The 21,593-nt window shown below is 41.6% G+C and overlaps 1 protein-coding gene across 2 annotated transcripts in view; it reads left to right on the top strand.

Moving 5' to 3' along the window:
• The window catches only part of RABGAP1 (RAB GTPase activating protein 1), a 108,056-nt gene that overhangs the window by 13,100 nt on the left and 73,363 nt on the right, over positions 1 to 21,593 (top strand). Inside the window, exons 3-9 of one of the 2 annotated variants that reach the window (XM_065418647.1) lie at positions 3,053 to 3,287; positions 5,670 to 5,874; positions 7,075 to 7,249; positions 10,882 to 11,039; positions 14,440 to 14,550; positions 15,848 to 15,914; positions 20,242 to 20,344. In XM_065418647.1, coding sequence (XP_065274719.1) covers positions 3,053 to 3,287; positions 5,670 to 5,874; positions 7,075 to 7,249; positions 10,882 to 11,039; positions 14,440 to 14,550; positions 15,848 to 15,914; positions 20,242 to 20,344 — 1,054 coding nt within the window. Of the gene's footprint in view, positions 1 to 3,052; positions 3,288 to 5,669; positions 5,875 to 7,074; positions 7,250 to 10,881; positions 11,040 to 12,721; positions 12,791 to 14,439; positions 14,551 to 15,847; positions 15,915 to 20,241; positions 20,345 to 21,593 lie in introns of those variants that run through there. The other variant, XM_065418648.1, reaches the window with a different exon arrangement.

Genomic DNA, 21,593 nt, shown 5'->3' with positions numbered 1-21,593 from the left:
TCTTACTGATCATTTGTGTGTTCCCAACAAACTTACAGAACTGTTACATCTTAAATGACCCCCACTATTCCTAGAACATGGCTCACTAGTAGCATAATTGAATGACTGTCTTCCTGTCCTTGGCTCCAATTTGCCTCTAAGGCAGTGTTGTTGTTTTTTATCTTGGCCCCTGGACAGCATGTTTGTTGTATTTACCACATAGGGGCTTTTGAATGCAGCTGTAAGAGTCCCGCCCTGTGTCCAGGTTTCAAGTGTATTGATTTTTCTTGTTCCATTTTTTTAATCATAGTTTGGAATGAGGAGCACAGGTATCTCCTTGGCTTTTGTTTGCTTTACCTTCTGTGACCGTTCATAACCAGCCACAAGTTACTGAGGTTTCTAAGGCCACACGTCTCTGTGAGATGGTTCCTTTCCTTTGCTGCGGGCAAATGAGCAGGATAAAATGCAAGAAACCTTGAAACTGTACTGACAATCTCCTCTGAGTGATTCCACAGCATTGGCAGCCTGACTGTGGGCGCGCCAGGGGATTTTTGTGCTGGCCTGGACTCTACAACATTCAAAATGTTAGGGGTCTGCAAATGAGAAAAGGATGAAAACCACTGTGCTATAGAAAGCTGGAGCTTTCCCCTTCTTAGGTCACTGGTTTGGCTGTGGCCCAGGTCACTAACAATTGAAATTTGTCATTGGAAGGGTATTCAATGGCGTATGTAAAATGCTGTGTACGTCTCGGTTCAGTGACTAGTGAACAGGTAGTCAGGTCACAAACGAGGCCACCGCCACCACAGTTGGCACTAGTTAGGCCCCTTTGGCAGGCTCAGCATTGAGGTCAAGGATTGAATGAGCTGTTAGGGCTAGTCAGTTCAGGCGTAAGGCACAGTGTGTGGAAAGCTTAGCCTGACGCTGCATGTGCTTCACCTGCGCTGTAGATCGAGAACTTCAGTACAGAATTGTCAAAGTGATGCCTTTGATCAGAACCAAATTGACTTTAAATAATGTAGAGGGGGAAGAGCAGTTGATTTTCAATTTTGTTTTCCACGTGTGACAAATGGCTAAGAAATCAATAAACTGTTTAAACCCTAAGCATCCGGTTACTTTACAATTTGAGGTTTTCAGACATAGATGTAATATTCATTTCTGTGTTTTGTGGGGATCATAGAGTGAAGGTGTGGAAAGTCTGAGGAAGGTGTTAGACATGTTTGAGATTTCTCCATTTTTCCTTATTTAAGTGTTTGAAATTTGGAGATGGGTTGGGGGTGGGGATTGATCCTTGAAAGCCTGCAGCTGGCAGCTGCTGTATGTCAGAATTACAACTCAACGGGGAATAACTTTGAGTGATATGAGACAGCCAGTAACAAGGTGAATATCTCCTGCTTGGAATTTTACTGTAATTTTCTTTAGAGGGCATGTACCATGTAGACTCATATGAACATCCATGTAACAAGGTATTGTCGGTTCATATTTTTTCTTACTCTCATAGTAGATTTAATTTCAAGGCTCTAATTGTAATATGTGAAGCTCTCCTGGTATCTGATTCAGTGTATTATTTTAACAGTCTTACCTGGACTGTAGGTTGACTTAGTTACTGTTTGAATCTGAGGACCTAGGCCATTGCTTCAAAAGCTTTCAGGATGAGTTGATATTCCACTAAGATACATTGTTTATGGTGCAGATAGAATTATATACTTCCTTATGTAAGTGGTGTTCTGGGCAGAGTTCTGTGTGCATTGAGTCTTTCTCCATGCTTTACTGTCTAGTTTCCAAGCAAAAAGGAGAGGAGGAGAGCAGGAACTAATTCCAGATTCTTTTTTCTCGATAAGATTAAAAAAAAAAATTATAACAAAAAGGACTAATAAAAGGTGCTAGGGATCTGATATCACTGAACTAGCCAGGACACTCTAGCTTATGTGCAGTGTCTTACATCAATATCTTAACAAAGATGGCTGTGATGTGGAAATGGGGTACAATGCCAACAGGATAAGGATGGCTACCAACAAATTAAGTGATAGAACATTAGTAAATTTTATTGGCTGACACTTGGCAAAATGCTTTCAAGACGCTTTCTGCATCTCCTTTGTCTGTTCTATAGTATTTGTGATACACTTATCACTTCTGTATCTAAATACCATTGTGACAGGTAGAGATACTGATTGGTAAATTACATAATGAGTTCCTGAAGTGTGAAGTTTTAGACACTTTGGTAGCACAGCTGTATAGAACACCAACACTTACACCTTGCACCTCATAATGCGCCTCTATTCTATTTCCTCATTCCATAGAGCTCCTCTGTATCCCTATAGACATCAGAGCCATCAGTGTTCCTCTTCCTTGGCTAGCTTTTCAGTCTACTTTAGCCACTGCAGAGTACTAAATGCTGGCTCCATCCTCTTACCACCCAAGGCTCTGATGTTGCACCATTTAAGTTGATGGAAGCTTTGCCATTGGCTTCAGTGGGTGCAGTGTCAGCAAGCAGCACAACTATGTGCATTTAATACTTTGCCTAAATGGCTTCTGTTTCTGATGCCGAGGGTATAAATCTATTTGACTCCCCTCTCCTGAGCCCTCTTCCTATGTAATCTCATTATTTTATCAGTAGACAGAGGTCTTTGCCTCCTTATGAACAGCATAGTCTATTTATCGAATATTAGGCACTTGCTGTTGCCACTGAAGGCCTCCATAGAAGCCATATTAGTACTAACTTCTGTTAATACTTTCATTTGCATATACTTTATATGCTGTCTGACTAGTTTTGGAGGACACTCACCTCACTCTCTTTTCCCATGTCCAAGTAATTCCTGCTCTCCGATCTCTTTGTAAGGTATATTGAAGTATTAAACAAGGACAGTTTTGTTTCTGAAGAAGAGCACTCATATACTAAATCTAGGGAAATCAGTTGCTGTGTGTTTGGCTTTCATTTAAGTTGTGTGTGTTTAGATTGTGCAGTTGTAGCTGGTGGCAAGTCTGGATTTATGCTAGTTATTTTTTAATTCTTTATATGTGAGTCTTTCTTCAGCTGAACAATCCTTTTTCCTTCCTGATTGTGTTTGACTCTTAGATTGTAGGGAATGGGAGTGAGCAGCAGCTGCAGAAAGAACTTGAAGATATACTGATGGATCCACCCATGGAAGACCTGTCCAGTGACCGGGAACATGGGGAAGAAAGCAGGACTGACGGAGAAGGGGAAGATCCCATCGTTCTTGAGGCTTCGGCATCCTCTACCATTAACCCGGTGTCGATGACAGGACTCCAGAAACCTGAGATGAGCCTGCCAGTGAAACCGACACAGGGAGGTTAGAAAAACTGGGGAGTACCTACTAGCGGCCATCAGAAGTTCTGGGTTTCTCTACGTATGATGCACAATGTATGAAGCACTTGTCATGTCATCTGCTCATATAGTAGGATGGTATCAATAGTATAGTCAAACTTACTACTTCAGAAGTAAGTTAGCTACTCAAAACAATGTGCTGTAATGCAGATGAACAGGGTGAATGTATTACATTGTTCTGGCTGCTTTCACCCAGAGGGATCCCAAAGTACTTCACCATCATATGTATGTTACCACTGAAATGCAGCTGCTTCTGGGGTGGAGGGCAAGAGACAGTTGGGGCACAGTGAGAGGAAAGGGAACTTTGTCTAAAGATACTGGATTAAAGCCCCTATTCTTACAAAATTGGCATGGGGTCTTAAAAGATATGGCAGAGCAGATGAGGTGAAATTTTCAAAATGCTTAAGTGACTTGGGTGCTTTTAAATTTTTTTTAGCCAGGATCTTATTTTTACGGTCTCACCTGAAAAACCCACATGCATGTTGAAAAGTGTCTGATGCTCAACTTATTTGTCTACAGAGAATAAAGAGTGAAGATGCTCCATCCCATGGGCATTCATTCATAAGGTTTAGGCTTATAAAATGTGTTTGCACAAAATTTGTGAATTCAATAAATAGTTCTAAGTGCTAGCATGCTCTCTCTCTCTGTCTCTCTTTTAAATGATCCCCAATAAAATCCTCTCCCAACTCAAGCTTCCTCATTCTTATTTTTAGTTGCTAAATAGCATTAAAAGAATTTAAAAGTACACTTCTGATATCCCTTTTCTGTCTGAGTAATGTTGTAGTTGCCAGAGGGATGTCATGTGATTCCCACTGGGAGGGGAGGTGGCCCATGAGATCATTTAAGATATTATTCAAACTATGGATAAAGTTTAGAAACCCCTATCCTGAAGGAAAATAGTGGTTAGTTCACAGTGTGACCACGATGAGTGCTTTAAACATGTGCTGTCTGTTAAATTGGTCCAGTTAGAATGCCTATGACTTTTACTGTCCTGGTGAAAATGAATGCATTCGGACAGGATGCTAGAGGGTACCCCCATGGAGAGAGCCAATCTTAAGAGCTTGGATAGCCCTGTGGCTCTCTTTCCATTTCTAATCATGGGCTTTCCATATCCATTTTAGTCTGTCTTGGCTTTTTGTAATGTCTAGATGAAATTACTATAAGGCGGTGCACAAATGGTTGAAAGACCATACTCAAAAAAACAGTTATTGATGGCTCACTGTCAGACTGGGAGGGCGTATCTAGTGGGGTCCCACAAGTGTCAGTCCTGGGTCTGGTACTATTAATATTTTCGTTAATATCTTGGATAGTGAAGTGGAGACTATGCTTATAAAATTTACAAGTGACACCAACCTGGGAAGGGTTGCAAGCACTTCGGAGGACAGGATTAGAATTTGAAACGACCATGACAAATTAAAAAATTGGTCTGAATTCAACAAGATGAAATTCAATAAAGAGAAGTGCAAAGTACATAGAAAGGAAAAATCAAATGCAGAACTACAAAATGAGGGATAATAGTTAGGCAGTAGTACTGCTGAAAAGAGATGGGGGCGGGGGGGGATGAGGGGGTTATAGTGGATCTCAAATTGAATGCAAGTCAGCAATGTGAAGCAGCTGCCAAAAAGGCTAATATCACTCTAGAGTGTATTAACAAACGTGTCCTATGTAAGACACGGGAGGTAATTGTCCCGCTCTACTCAGCACTGGTGAGGCCTCAGCTGAAGGGCTGTGTCCGATTCTGGGTACCACATTATAGGGAGGATGTGGACAAATTGGGGAGAGTCCAGAGGAGAGCAACAAACATGATAAAAGGTTTAGGCCACTGACCTATGAGGAAATGTTTTTAAAAAATGGGCATGTTTAGTCTTGAGAAAAGAAGGGGGTTGGAGAGGGCTGATAACAGTAGTCAAATATGTTAAGGGCTGTTATAAAGAGGATGGTGATCAATTGTTCTCCATGACTACTGAAGGTAAGACAAGAAGTAATGGAATTAATCTGAACCAAGGGAGATTTAGGTTAGGTATTAGGAAAAACTTGCTAATTATTAGGGTAGTTAAGCTCTGGAATAGGCTTCCAAGGAAGGTTGTAGAATCCCCATCATTGGAAGTTTTAAAAACAGCCAGGACAAACACCTGTCCAACATGGTCTAGGTTTACTTGGCCCTGCCACAGCGCAGGAGTCTGCACTTGATTACTTCTCAAGGTCCCTTCCTTCCCTATGTTTCTATGATTCTATGAATGTTGTTGCATGGTTTCAGACCCCTGGTTATTGGGAGGCCTGCCTTGAAGCTTACTAACATGTACCAGCTGGCTTGCCTCTTCATTTGTCACTTTGTGCCTTGTTGCAGATTGTGAGGAGTCGAGCCCTTTTACACCAGTGGCAGATGAGGACAGTGTGGTGTTCAGCAAGCTTACCTACTTGGGCTGCGCCTCAGTGAACGCCCCCAGGAGCGAAGTGGAAGCCCTGAGAATGATGTCTATCTTACGAAGCCAGTGCCAGATTTCTTTAGATGTGACCCTGTCAGTGCCTAATGTGTCTGAAGGAACCGTGAGGTATGAAGCTCATTCAGGGACTCTCTGGAGTCTGTTGCAGTCAGTCTGATCAGTTCCATCTGTCAAAGGAGAGCAAGCTACCAATCACAATTAGGAGGAGATATGAGCAACCTGGGATTTCTTTTAAATGTGGCAGAAGTGGGTCTTGAGGGATTTTAAAGAAGAGAAGGTCAAGTGGCCTTACAGATCAGTTTGCAAAGAACTTCTCATGTACAAGGGGCAGCACAGAATCTTCTTTAATATCTGAATTGTCTTGGAAATCGTAGCTGGGGCAGTTACTTACTGGTGCCTTGGAAATAGAGTCTGAGGCCTTGGCTACACTGGCGGTGTACAGCGCTGCAACTTGCTGCGCTCAGGGGTGTGAAAAAACACCCCTCTGAGCGCAGCGAGTACAGCGCTGTAAAGCGCCAGTGTAATCAGAGCCTGCAGCGCTGCACGCTCGCTCACAGCGCTGCAAGCTATTCCCCTCGGAGAGGTGGAGTACATAGAGCACTGCGAGAGCTCTCTCGCAGCGCTGGCGGCGCGACTACACTCGTGCAGCGCTGTGAAGCACGAGTGTAGCCAAGGCCTAAATTCTAATCCCAGGGGAGGCAGAGCCAGGACTGTAAAACTGTTCATGTGCAAAGTCTCAGGCGGGGAGCAGGCTGTAGTCCTCCTCCCCAAAGAATGCCACAGAAGGACAGGCAAGGGCTATTGTGAGAATGGGAGAATTGTGTGAACTGCTGTAGGTTAGGTCAGCTTTCTGAATGGGAAGGTCTGAGCTTTTGTAGGGAAATTATAGACATAAAAGTCTTGCACTTCAGGTACCTGCACTTTTTCCCTTAGGCATAAGGGGGAAAAAAAGTCAGACAAATAACTTACATTCAAATCCAGCACTGCTTTTCTTCCCTGTCCCATCACCTCAGAGTAAAGTGGTTAAGGCAAGATGGAAATACCTGGCCCATTTAATAGGATTCAATTTTAATGCTGACTGACTGCCCTCTGTTGGGGAGAGGGGCATTTACACAGGGGTTGGAGATGGGTCAGTATTTCACATATAATTAATGCCTTGAGATAAATGACAATTGGGGATAGGGTCTATGTATCGTGCTTTCTCTAAATATCAGTGGAATCCTTCAATTTCACAAATAAATGGTTGGCCAAAGTAATCCTTGTAAAGCCCAAAACTTTACTTTACTTTTTTTTTTTTTTTAAAAACAGGCTCTTAGATCCTCAAACACACACAGAAATAGCAAATTATCCAATCTATAAAATTCTCTTCTGTGTGCGAGGGCATGATGGGACCCCCGAGAGTGACTGCTTTGCTTTCACTGAAAGCCACTACAATGCAGAACTGTTCAGGATTCATGTCTTCCGATGTGAAATTCAAGAAGCTGTAAGTTGAATTCTTTCTTGACCTTACTGGTGTTAAGAGCATATCCCAGCAACACTTCGTAAATCTCTTTTGGACCAACTACACTCCCAGAACTCAAAACTCTCGCTAACATCAGTGAGATTGAACATCTGATTTAAGAATTTGGTCCTAACAGCAACAAATGAAACTTATTCTTCAATTTAAATTTGTTTATGTTGTTTTTAAGTCTTATTAAAGTGTCTCATGTACTCAGGGTCTCTTGTTATAGGGATCACATAGGGGTTATAGTGGATCACAAACTGAATGAGTCAACAGTGTGATGGAGTTGCAAAAAAGGTTAATGTCATTATGGAATGTGTTAACATAAGTGTTGTATGTAAGATACAGGAGGTAATTGTCCTGCTCTAGCCAGCACTAGTGAGGGTTCAGCTGGAATACAGAGTGCAGTTCTGGGCACCACACTTCAGAAAAGATGCGAATAAATTGGAGAGTCCAGAGGAGAGCAACAAAAGTGATTGAAAGTTTAGAAATCCTGACCTATGAGGAAAAATTAAAAAAAAAATGGGCATATTTATTCTTGAGAAAAGAAGACTGAGGGGGTATCTGATAACCGTCTTCAAATATGAAGAAGACGGTGATCATTTGTTCTCCATGTCCACTGAAAGTAGGACAAGAAGTAATGGGCTTAATATGCAGCAAGGGGGAGTGCCTTAATCTGCGGGGTTCCCAAAACTGTAAGTCACTCTGTTACCCCTCTCAGCCTCAAGTGACAGCTGCTGCTAAGCTGTAAGACAGCTCACTGACCCATCAGCTTGTTTGCCTTATAAGCAAACTTCAGGGCTCTGCCAGCCCAAATCTTGCCTAGTAGGTAACAGTCAGTGAACTTCAACTCCCAAATCTATCTGCTATGCACAGCCCTGTCACTGAATGCTCAGAATTTGCTTGTGCCTCCCTTAAAGAGACAATACCCAGCAGCTTATTTACCTCAGCTGGGGTTAACAAACACACCATTTTAATCAAAGCACTGAATTGGTTTATAGTAAAACAAGTTGATTAAACAAAAAGACATAGGTTTAAGTGGTACCACATATAAGGAATAAAGATAGAAAAGGTTACGAGCAAACAAAAGTGAAAATATGCTTCTAAGACTAAAACCTGATTTAACAAATGAGTCTCTTTTTGCAGAAGTGTTTCTTACCAAGTGTTTTTTTTCCAGCACGGCTGACCAGACTCTCTGGCAGGACCGTTCACAGAGCTCAGAGTGCTGGGTATATTTGTTTCTCAGATGAAGGATAACTTAAGGATTCTCTCCCTGCTCTTTATGGTCCAGTAAATCTTTGAAAGACATTCTTCTGAGTGAAGAGTATCCCCCGATAAAGTTAGTTTTTTCCCTGCAAGGTATAGATGCCATGCTGTCTGGTCTAGACTCTGTCTCCCTGCTGGTTCCTCCCCTGCTTTTTACAATGCAAATGTTCTCTTCCTGCAACTTCTGATACCTGTACAAAAGAATAGCCTATTGAATTTGGCCACACCTGGTTTGAGTATTAGCCTCTTTCCTTTGTCCGGAGAAAACTTGTTTATCAACTTCCCCCGATATGCCTGGTTTGAACGCTTTTTAGTCACATATTTCCAGCACATCTATGAAGTTCTTTGTGGGTTTACTGTACATACATCACATCAGAATATTAATGATCAGTGAATTATTAGTATTCCAGTGATATATTTATATGCCACCTTTTATGTAAATATCGTGACAGACGTATGCCAACTGGCATTGGTGTGCTGTTCGGGTCACAGGGAGATTTAGGTTAGATATTAGGAAAGCTTTCTAACAATAAGGGTAGATAAGCTCTGGAACAGGCTTCTAAAAGGGGAATCTCAGTCACTGGACATTTTTTGAAAACAGGTTGGACAAACACCCATCAGAGGTCATCTAGGTTTACGTGGTCCTGCCTCGGTGCAGAGGGCTGGACTTGATGACTTCTCAAGGTCCCTTCCAAGGACCTACATTTCTATGATTCCATGTTTTCCATAATTCTACAGCTGTGTAATTCACCCCTGGCTGAATAATTGTGCTCCAAAATCTAAACTTTCATTTAAAGTTTTTCAACATTTATGATTACATAGAAAACTCAATCTGAATTAAGTGCAGTCTGAGGCAGTGACAGCTGCCTGAGTTTGCAGACAGCCTGAAACAATATCTCTGAAGAGTGTGAATTATCCAGTAGGGTGAAAGCAAAAGAGAATAGTTTTCAATGTCAGCATTAACTGCTTCACTGCTGATCATTTTAGCAGAAATACCTTATGTGTATATTCCACAAACCCACATGTGTGTCTCATCTTCCTAGCTGCTAACCTTTACCTGCCCCTTGACAGCTGCTAGGCTGTAGATATTCACTATCATTATAAAAATTTACACCATATAAAAAACTGAAAATGTGAAGATAATGCAAAACAACCTCCATTTAATATAAAAAAGTATAACAAGGGCTAATGCATAGGTTTCATTGCATTAAAAGTAAAATTTAATAATATTAAAATTAATACTGCATCTGAAGCTACCCTAGAATTTCCAACAGGGAGATTCAGACTTTAGGTGACGCTTGCTGCAGTGTGCAGGGCACTGTGGTTATAGTTGAAAAAGGAACCTCATAAATATGGTCTTGCAGATTTGTCGAGCTCCTGGAGGATCTTCTGAAACCTGCCTTTTCCTTTTAACCCTGCAGAGCCAACACAGCTCTGGGAGAGTGAGACAGTCTACTCTGGGCTTGAACAGTAGCAAACACATTAATCAAATTTCAATTGCAGAATCTCTGTTGTTGTAGTGCAGGCCAGAAAGAACACACAGAGAATTTGTGGAGCAGGCAGTTAGATCTTGTTTACACACCCAGTTGCATCAGTTTAACTAAAGGTGTGATATCGCAAAAGTTAAGCTGGTGCTACATTGTGTGTGTATTTTTGCATCAGTTTGAACCAGGTTTACATCAGGTTAGCTTGCCCTAACGGTTTGCATAACAGGAGCAGGCTAAATTGGTGTAAACCAGGTTTAAACTGGTGCAAGAAGGTATGCATGCAGTGTTATACCAGCATAACTAAGACAGTGCAGTATCACACCTTTTGTTAAACTGATGCAAGAGTATATGCTTAAAAAGTACCACCAGTTTGACTAAATCAGTGCACACCCTTAGTTAAATCTGTGCAACTTCTGTATGTAGGCAGATCCTTAGGAAAAAATAATCTTGCCATACAAAATGAGCAGATTTGATACAGAATCATTGAGATGATAAACATCTAGCTAGCCCCACAATGCTATTTTTAGAAACCTTTCAGAGCCTTTAAATAGATAAATTACTACTTATGCATTAGAGAATCAGAGTATGATTATTTCCATAACTTGTGAAATAATCACTCAAGGCATTGCGAAATGTTATGAAGAAATGGTCTCTTCATAACTCAGACGTTGGTAAATGCATAGAAATTGCAACCATGAGGTGACAGCATGCACATTTACTATTTTATCTTATATTCTGGTTCTACTTAAGATACTATCTGCATATTCTTGCACAATATTTTTCATCCCACTGGTTAATGAAAACACAGGTAGCAATCCTACTTGAACCTTTTCTAATCTCTCTGGTTATGTATGATTTCAGGTGAGTCGAATACTGTACAGTTTTGCCACTGCCTTCCGCCGTTCTGCCAAACAGACTCCGCTCTCAGCCACTGAAGCCCCACAGACTCCAGACAGCGATATTTTCACATTCTCTGTATCCCTGGAAATCAAGGAAGATGATGGGAAAGGTTATTTCAGGTATTGCTTCCTGATTTCTACTTATCCATCAGCTGGGTCTAGTGTTGGAGGGTGGCTGGAGGGGAAAAAATGTGGTGAAGGCTTACCCCTAAATTCTCCTTTTGAAGAGTTCATACTGTAGAGTAAACCAGTCCCGGGTGTAGGCATTTTTGCTAAATAAAGCAGTGATTTATTTCTGGATTCTCTTACTTTGCTCAGGACCCTCCTGTTGGACTCTTCTTTTTGTTGTTGTTATAGTTTTCGTTGCATTGAGTCTGAGGCCATCTGCCAGGTGGTTTCTGTATTTTTATATACCTCTTTTGTCTTTAAAACGCTGTGTGCAAAGCAGCTAATTGCATTCAGCAGTGTCATGGCTGAGACTAAACACGGAACACTTAAATTCTAGTATCAAATATTACTGGTCAGATTTTCAGAGGTGCTACGCACCATAGATCCTGCTAGAGTCCGTGGGAGCAGCAGGTATTAAACCCCTTTTGAAAATCTGGCGATACACTTCGCATAAAGCTCCCCTCAAAAAAGATGGAAAGGACATGACACATCAACTGCTACCAGTGTGCTTTACTAAAGTTTTTAAACCCACTCTGGCCACCTGACATGAAACCTTGGGTCTGGGTAAATCAGAAAAGTCACTGGACTTAAAACTTTGCAAGATACATCAGAGAGGGCTTGTGGCAAACAAGGGCTTTCATGCTCAAAATTCATCAGAAACCAGAGGTGAGGATGGCAGTATTTAGAAGGCTTATTCTCGGATATTCAGATATCCCGTCTGCTTGGTTGCAGGTTTTCAGTATTTTTATTAGTGCACCAACACATTTATCTAGTAACCCAGAAAACAGAACAGAATTTTCAAAAGCATGCAGCTGAACTGAAAAGATGGAAATTACTCTCCATGTGATGCTGAGATTATCCTGACAAAGTTTCCTGTCACAAAGATACTGTACCATGTGGTGAATAGTTAGGGTGTTGTCATCAGGCTAATGAAGCACTAACCAAGACAACAAGCCCCTGCCCAAATTACTATACCAAAATGGCACAAAAATGTGTTCCTTGCCCCCTTTCCCATCTGGTAACGTATGCCCCTTTCACTACTTCATCTCTGAAGAGGTGGCACTGCAGCACCACCTGGTGTCAAAAATCAACCACCCAACAGTGAATATATTTCTATACAGATTGTGATTCACTAGGGCTAGGGCTGTGAGGCTAAAAATTGCTGTGTAGATGCTGGTCTGAAGCCCGGGCTCTGGGACCCTCCCCGCTTGCATGGTCTCAGAGTTTGGGCTCCAGCCTGAGCCCAAAAGTCTACACAAGAGAGGGGTAGAGTTCCTATGCTCTTGTTGGCTTCTCAGGGACTTCCTCAGGATTGGTCCCAGCATTTTTTATGGGGAAGCAGGAGGGAAGGAGGCTGAATTAAAATTCATTATCAAAGGGCTCAAATGTTAACAACTCATCCCTGTCATGTGATCCATTTAATTGAAATTCAAATCTCTGCTTGTGATTTATGCAGCTAAATTTCTCTACCAGCTGCAAATATTTAATTATAACCTTGTAAATGGAGCTTGCATCTATTTCTAAATGCTTGTCCTCTGTGTTTTGGTTCTCAAAGACAGCTAATTTTGTTCTGTCTTCTAATCCAAGTGTTACTGGATTTTGTGTGTGTTCCTATATCCACAGACAATGTAGCAGTTCTAAAGAGTGCCACTGTGTATGACACTGGATAATCTTGATCCCTCAAAGGCCTTTTTCAGTTTCTGGTTAGTCCACACAGTGCCCTCAAATGTTTTATGTAACCATTTATAGTATTTTATAATTGTTGAGTTGCCTTGATCTCAGAGTAGCACGACTGCCATATGCTCTTGGAGTTGTAGAGCAGTTTGGCTGCTGGCCATAGGCATAGAGATGTTTCTCTTCTTGGATTTATGTCCAGTGGAAGTGTTATTTAAAAACAAATTCCCTTTCCTCTTCCTTTTATTACGGCATCTTCCGTCTGGGAACATCCAAAGCACTGCTCAAATGTAACAAACTGATGTACAAATTCAGGGCCTGAACCCCTCTCAGAGTCGGGCCCTATGCAAGGATCTTTTTAGCTACAGAAATGCAGCTTCCCCTGGGGTGGAATACAGCAGCTATTTTAGCACCTCATAGCAACCTTACTTTAGGAAAAGGAAGTGAAAGAGGAAATCTTACCCAACTCAGCTGTTTGGGAGTGGTATGGAGGGAGCAGAATGTAATTAGCCCAGTCTGGGCACTTGGATTAATACTACTATTCTTTTGCTTAAAGAGAGTCAGTGAGATCTGTAATGACCACATGTGATTAGAATGTCAGTTTTAAATCTCCAGTGAAAGAGAGCATCACCAGAATTATCATGCCAGAGCAGTTGGGCTCAGAAGGTCGTGTCTGTTGTTTAATCGCCACCTCATAGGTATTTCTTGGTGGTCTCCCACTCAGACATTGTGCAACCTCAACCTTATTTAGCTTGCAAGATCTGAAAGCTTCGAAGGACAGGGCGATTTGACTCCTTTGTATGTTATGTGCATGCACACATGGCTGTGCAAATCATGGTTAAGTTTTAAGCACTTGGTGTTAGCCGCTCCATGCTGTTCCTTATAAGACCACTCAGATAAACGCTGAGCTGTACTCGCTTTGTGTTTACATAGCCTGTCTCTCTTCTCGGTGTTTAATCTAAAGACTTAAATAAAATAAAAGGAGGCAAGGGATTAATGCTACTCTCAGAGGAACATGGACTTGTGTATGGTGGAAACCAACGGTTCATCAGTTCCCTCCAACAACTGTTGCAGCTGCACCTCACTGTTCAACAAGCAGCCCCAGTTATATCACTTTGATATCCAGGTTGGCCATTTAGCGCAGTGCTTCCTGCTCCCACATCAGCAGGCTGTCCAGTGCTCTGGTAAGCATTTAGGAGAAGAAGCCCTTCTCCGTATCTAGCTGAAGTAAAACTGGCTAGAAAAATACAAATCTAAGGTAGAATGCTAAGGGCTTTAAGCGTGCATTTTCTTTGCTCAGGTGCTTATTACATGCTTCCAAAGGCCCTACTGCCACATTGTGCACATGGGTGATTCACAGTTTCTAATATGTAATGAAATTGCTTTAAACCTCAGTATTTTAAAACTCCTTGTCTAAATGCCGCTGAAAGTGTCCAAGAACAAGTTATGTAATACAAAGAGTTATGTTAGTTAATTTCAAAGCCCAAGGGAGTACCGTCTCCTGATTATATTGCCATCTCTGTTCTGTTACTGACTGTAGTGGGCAAGGAAGAAAGGTCTGAGTGCATTTGTATACAAAGCTGACTTCACCAAATGTCTGATGCTGTTTTGATTTGTTGAAAGGAGGAATACAGATAAATAACAATCTGAGTTTTCCCCCCTTCTTGGTAAATAACAGTGCAGTTCCCAAAGACAAGGACAGACAATGCTTTAAGCTCCGCCAAGGAATTGATAAGAAGATTGTGATTTACGTCCAACAGACAACTAATAAAGAACTTGCCATTGAGAGGTAACCCTGTGTTTTTAATTCTTTAACCATGTCCTATTTAGTTACATTGTTCCTAGTTCCCAGGCAGCAGATCAGTAATCTCTCTATCAACACCTGTTTTTATGGGCTTGTAATTTGAGTATGCAAACATCTTCTGGGCTGCATCTCACCAAGGCCCCAATCCTGCAATCGGATCTTGTGGGTGGACACATTCTCAGTGATCCGCCCACACAAATCCAGTTGTAGGACTGGGGCCCACATCTCTGGTGAACACCCTTTGTATATGAGGTTTATTTTTTTTTTTTTAAATTTGCATGTAAAGTATTTCTCCTATTTTATGTTGCCTGATTCTGTGTTTAAATATTATTTTTTGCATGTGGGGAATGTTAAATGCTACTTGAATTTCAAGGGAACCAGAAAAAAAATTGTTTTGAAAAAACAGAATTTTGGAGCCTGTTGTCTGTTATGTAGACCATTCTGTAGTCTCTCTTATCGTCCTTCATAAATAACCAGCTTCTTTAGGTCATGGATGGAAAGATCCTGGGCCATGCCTGGCTGTTTGCCTGGCTGTATGCCTGGCCCTCCATACAATTTCAGAAACTCGATGTGGCCCTCAGGCCAAAAAGTTTGCCCGTCCCGGTCTAGAATGTAAAGTGGAGAGGGGGAGGAAATCTTACACCTTCCATTGACCAGAAGAAGATATATTCTTTATCTAAGCACTGACCGTCTACTCAGCACTGTTCATACTACAGAGCAGGGCAGGGTTTCTGCTCTGTGGAATTTGCAGTCTGAAATGAAATGCAACAAATTGAGGTTGTTATGCAAACAGAAAGAAGATAAAGCCAAGTCTGGTACTCCAGCCCTAAATATTGTTACTGTGAAATAAAGGCATAAAATACACTTGCACTTAATTTTGGATTTGTGGTCGTTGTCTGTCATGGAAGCATATAGAAAGTTCCTTATGCAAATATCCCTAGTAATAGAAAATGAGGTAGAGGAAGCCACTCAACAAGGCCTTGGTCAATCAGCTAACCTTGTTAGCACAGCTACGTTTGTGCTGTTCCTTCAGGGAAGAGTCTTAAATATCTTCCTGGGCCACTGTAGATACAAGAGAACCACGTAATTAAACCAGTTCACAAAACTGTGCTCTACAAGCTCTATGTTGGTATCCAATCAGGCTCTTTTGTAGTGTCCAAAGGCCCAGTGTGATACACAGGCAGAGATGTACATAAATGGGGTGTTTTGCAGGAGATGTTAGCAGCTTGTGCCTGAAGTGTAATACTAATTTTTTATGGATTAATTATTTGTATTTTTGCAGATGTTTTGGCCTCCTCCTGAGCCCTGGGAAGGATGTTCGGAGCGGTGACATGCACCTTTTAGATTTGGTAAAATGGATTTTTATTAACAAATAAAGAACAAGAGTATTTCTTAGCAGCACTGGTGTCTGATCTCGGGGAACAGGCTGGAAAGGTCTGGTTGTGTCGTCACCCACATCCAGTTCTTCAGCATGTGCTCTGCACACCAGAATAGACTACAGCTCCTCTCACCTGTCTGGCACCAGGTTTTAAGATGGATTCAGCTGGAGTGTAATGTTGCATTAATCTGAAAGATGGAGTTTTACCACAAAAGGAAAGTGTTTAATGACTTAGATTTTTAAAAGGTTAATCCATGTTGGTGTTTCAGATGAGCAGCCCAATTTGCCTTAAATATTTCATTATCCTCTACAGCCAGAACATAGTGAGAAGTTTTATAGGGAACCTGGATAATCATTTCAGCACAAAGACAAAGTTTCAGTATTAATTGGCATATGGTTGTTTCACAGGCGGCTTATTGCATTTTTGATCTGATATCTGGAAAGTAATGATGTAGTAATTGCTAAGGTGGTAGATATCACAGACATAGTTTGTGGTTTTTTTTGTTTTTTTTTTGTTTTTTTTTTTACCTGAACAGTGTTTTACTAGTGTTCTGTGAACATTTGTATAAGAGTAACTTCTCTATTTTAATTCATATTGAAAGGGTAGCATAAAGTAACTGGACTCTAAAGTACAAATTAAATTTTAAAATAAAATACGGATTTGGAACAGAGTATTTATAAAACTCTCTCTTGCCAATGTGCTTTATGCACCTGTAAATCAATTCCTGAATTGCTTCAGAATGCAGTCATACACCCTCTTAAAAGTACACCAGCTATTACTCAAATTTGAACAGTGTCAGTACACGTTCATTAGCTATCTCCTGTGTATCCATTCGCAGACATGCTAGTGTCTTTTTAGCAGAGAATTTTTTTGCTTCCTCTGTGCTCTGCTAAGGCCTATCATTACATTTTGCCATGCATCTGAAATGCCTTGGATTGTGGTTAATATCCTCTCTGAGATCGTCTCAATTAGAGACCACAGAGAGAACTTGGACTTAGGGTAACTTTTTAAAGGGAAGCAGAATGAAAGTTCCACTGTGTTTCATTGCATTGCACTGTACAAATAGCATTTCCATTTATAGTCAATTATCTATTTAAAGTGATGTCATTCTTTCTTTATTATAATGGAGCTGGTAGTGCCACTTAAGAGTTAAAGTTGGCTGACATTTCCCATGATAAGACCCTGATTTCAGTTGCTTATAACTTTGCCAAGCTTGAACCATTCAGGCTGAAATTTTCTGTGTTTGGTGTCTTCCTAAATCTGAAGTTTTTTGGAAAGCTTTGACAAAAATAGTTCAGCTGTTTCCAAAAATAGAGTGGGGAAAATATTTCCTGTTCGTATTAATAAAATGTACAAATGTTTTCTTGAGAAGCTATAGTACATGCAAGATTTGGAGCAGAGTCTTGGAATTGGGTGGAGTGGGAAGGTTGCCTTTGTGTCAGCAATTTGTCTTTTGCTGTTTCTGAATTTGGCCAAGTTATAGGCCTCTGAAAAAGCCCAGTGTGCACATACTCAGCAGAAATTTGGAGATTTAGCAGCCAAATTGTAGCAAAGATTGTCTGTATTGGGCAGGTTTCAGTCCAGGGCCATAAGGGCTGAGCAGGACTTTCCCTTCAGTTGTTGCTCCCAGCTGCTATGGGCTACTTTGATACTGGGTACAGGAACTGAGAGAGGAGACTCTCTCTCTTGTACACTCACTGCTCCGTCTGCCTGCACCCAAGCAAGGGGAAGGAAGAACAGCTTGCCTCAAATACAGAGGGGACAAGAGCCAGACCTGGAGGCTTTCTGTCAGACCCTTGCCTCATTTGTTGCAGAAGCTGGAAGAACATAAGAACGGCCATATTGGGTCAGACCAATGGTCCATCTAGCCCAGTATCCTATCTTCTGACGGGCCAATGCCAGATGCTTCAGGGAATGAACAGAACAAGGCAGTCATTAAGTGATTCATCCTCTGTTTTCCATTCCCAGCATCTGGCAGTCAGAGGCTTAGGGATGTCCAGAGCATGGGGTCGCATCCCTGCCCATCTTGGCTAATAGCTAAGGCTACGTTTTAGTCACGGTTATTTTTAGTAAAAGTCATGGATAGATCACGGGCAGTAAACAAAAATTAATGGCCCGTGACCTGTCCATGACTTGTACTATATACCCCTGACTAAATCATGTGGGGCAGGGGGCGGCCTGGAGGGTGCCACGGGGGCTCTGGGGCAGGGGGCAGCCTGGAGGGTGCCACGGGAGCTCTGGGGCAAGGGGTGGCGGCTGAGGGGGGCCCACGGGGGCGCTGGGTCAGGGGGCGGCGACCGGGGGGAGGGGCTTCTGGGGCTGGGCCCCCTGCGGGGGCTCTGGGACAGGAGGCAGCGACTGGAGGCAGGCCCAGGACCCCCCACTGTTGGCGGGGGGAGGGACCACTACGGCCCGAGACTGCCCCAGCAACACCTGATGCGGCTGGCCCAGGGGCTACCCAAGCTGCTTGGGCGACCCCTAGGTCAGCCGCCCTTGCCGCTGCAGATATCACGGAGGTCCCATAAAATCACAGAATCCGTGATCTCTGTGACAGACTCGCAGCCTTACTAATAGCTGCTGATGGACCTATCCTCCATAAACGTACCTAATTATTTTTTTTAAATCAGTTATAGTTTTGGCCTTCACAACATTCTCTGGCAGTGAGTTCCACAGGTTGACTGTGCGTTGTCTGAAGAAGTTCTTCCTTTTGTTTTAAACATGTCCTGTTCTGTCAGCTCCCTTACTCTTCACATTTTTTATATTATCTTTCCATGAAATATGTAATATCTTCCTCAATCATCTGTAATGTACAGCTTCCAATCTTTTTGCTAGCTTCATACAGCTGGCCAGTAGTAGTGTTCTTATTTTCTGGATGCCTAACATGAGACGTGGGGTCTGATATACACAAGTCAAAGGGAGCTGTTCTTTGAACATATAAAGTGCTATAAAATGCACTCTGAAAAATCAGGACTGAGGTGCCTCAAATTGGACATGCAAAATTAGTGAAGACTTCTGACCTTCATCTCTGCCTAAGTTCCCCATCTGTAAATGGGGATACCACCACCTCCTGACCTCAGGAAAGGTGTTCTGAAGATACATTTGTTAATGTTTGTGAAGCACCCAGATTGTGTCGTGGTAAGCACCATAGGGAAATCCCATTAGTAAATGAATAACTTTGGTTTCAGAGCAGAGGCCATGCGCTGAACGATGAGGATAAAATAAAATATTGAATTAACTGGTTGTTACGTGGGCACTGTCCTTTCTGTGCACTGAATGGGGCAAGGGTCCTGTGGAAAGAATAGTATGGGATCATGTACGTAAAGATTAAGCATACAGACAAGGGGGGTTAATTAAAGTTGCCTGTGAAACCTTACTTCTGGCATTTCCTATCTTTTAATGTTGTGTTTTATGAGTACTATGTATATATTTTAGAAAAAGACCAGTATTAAAGAGTCCGCACTCTAATGTCCTTTAGATATCAAGGACATTTAGGATAGTACAATCTCACAATGTCAGATCTTGTTTATTACAACACTGCAATGTATCAAGATACATTAATGTGAAACAGCTGGAAAGCTTTTTCGGATTAGCAGTTTGTAAGGCAGTATTCTGATTTAATTTGTTTCAATATAGTAGAGACAATGAAATGCATCCCTAAAGCAAACAATTTAGGAGTTTATATAGTCACATACTTCAATGGAGTGAATGTACCATTCAAGCAGCTGTCATTTAGAGACTGCATAGTATGAAATGAGGCCAGAATAACTGAATTGTCTTGAATCTTCTAGGGCTGTGTTAAAGAAGAAATCTGAGAGGAGCTTCTATGGTTTTGCAATATGGAGCCCTTCCACTGTAGACAATGGGTTTCAATCTGACCCAGATTAGTAGTGGCCTGAAAGTCACCAGAGTGCAGTTGGCTCTTTGGGCTCTCTGAAATGAACTATTGTTCTTTCCACAGTTCCTATTGGACAGTGTTCACATCATAAAAAATCATTGCAGTTAGTAGTGACTGGCCTCTTCGTGGCAGTCTCAGCTGGGAGGTCAAAGGTCTCATGGGCCATCGGAATTGAGCTCTCCTCTCATCCCCAGAGACTGTCTCTCCTGGTTAGAGCTGAGTAACGTGGACTTGGGGAGTTGGCACTGCTGATGCCCATGCAGTAGTTGTTTTGTGGACAAACATCAGGTGTCTCTCTAGGGCTGGGACTCTTAACACCTTTCATGAGCACACAGTTCACTTTATTTTTTTTAATTATTTTAATGTTAATAGTAATATGTTTGGTCTTCCATTTGTTTCTAGGAGTCCATGGGCAAAAGCTCTGATGGGAGATCGTATGTCATCACTGGGAGTTGGAATCCAAAATCTCCACATTTCCAGATTGTAAATGAAGAAACTCCTAAAGGTACCAACTTTACCAAACTTAACTTTATTATCAGCAGGAACGTGTGACTGACTTCACCGGCATTGGATTTCTTTTTATTAATTTAAAAGGGCTCTTGCTGAGATAGAGCAGAGTGGCATCCTTTACTTTTTCTCTTAGTTACATAATGTAGTAAAAATAGTGTTGTGGTCTCTGAATTTGGTTCACATGGGATGTGTAAATCTAAATAGAACAGAAGACTAGTCCATTCCCTAGTATTAGCATACTGTAAGGGTAATCAAGCATCCTAATAGGGAAAGGAACTGCGGTACAGGATGTGGGAGAGGATGAGGAGGTCTAGTACTTCATTCCAGCTGCTCCCCTTTAACTTCTGCAGACTCTCATTATGAATTGCACCAGATCATTTACTATAGGATTTCCCTTTTGTATGTGCTTAATTCCTACTGTAAATCCAACAAGGCTTGCACAAAGATTATTGGGGGAAAACCACTATAAGAAAATTTTACATGTGGCAGAGAAAAATCCACTAAACTGGCAGATTTGTGGGGCTCCGCTTCAGTTTTGGGGGATGACTCTCTTGATTCTTAAGCCTAACAATGGAACTTGAAGGATAAAATTTCCAAATACTTTAGGTGATTTTCACAATTATAGTTGTGTGTGCAAATTGGGGAATTGAATGTGAATTGCTTGAAGGTCAGAAATGTTAGTGGTCCTAAAATTGTCTGGCCTAGTCTCTTTCCCATTTTGTGAAGAGTCCTGCTGCTATCGGTGGCTCTACTCTATCGAGAGAATTTCTCACAGCTTGGTGGTCTTGAAAACATGTTTCAGAATCTCTTTAATGTGGTAGGATTTATCCATCATCCAAATGACTCATTTAAAAAAAAAAAACAAAAAACTGGTGGGACTATACTTGCAAAGCAGAGGTCACCATGCAAATCAAACCCTTAATTAAATATTTGTAATTGTTTTAAGGAACATATTTGCTAGTTTTCAATAGGGATTCAAAAAATCTGACAAAGGATTTTTATCCTCTGTAATATGGGCATCCTTTGCTAAGAGAAGATTCTGATAGGGCATCTTCTCTCTCTAGCAAATAGCTCATCTTATTGTCCTGTGCCAGTCACTGAAACCTTTGCTCTGGTAGCCTCTGACTTGGGGTGTTAGGTTAGCTAAAAAAGACTTTTCTGCAGAATTAGCTCTTACAGTAACATTACTACAAGGTAAACAGATTAGAGAGCATTTCCACTGAGATTTGTCAGCAGGTGATTGT

Source organism: Emys orbicularis, chromosome 18 (genome assembly GCF_028017835.1).
Source record: "Emys orbicularis isolate rEmyOrb1 chromosome 18, rEmyOrb1.hap1, whole genome shotgun sequence".
Taxonomy (NCBI): domain Eukaryota; kingdom Metazoa; phylum Chordata; order Testudines; family Emydidae; genus Emys; species Emys orbicularis.
This window is presented reverse-complemented; position numbering and strand designations above follow the sequence as displayed.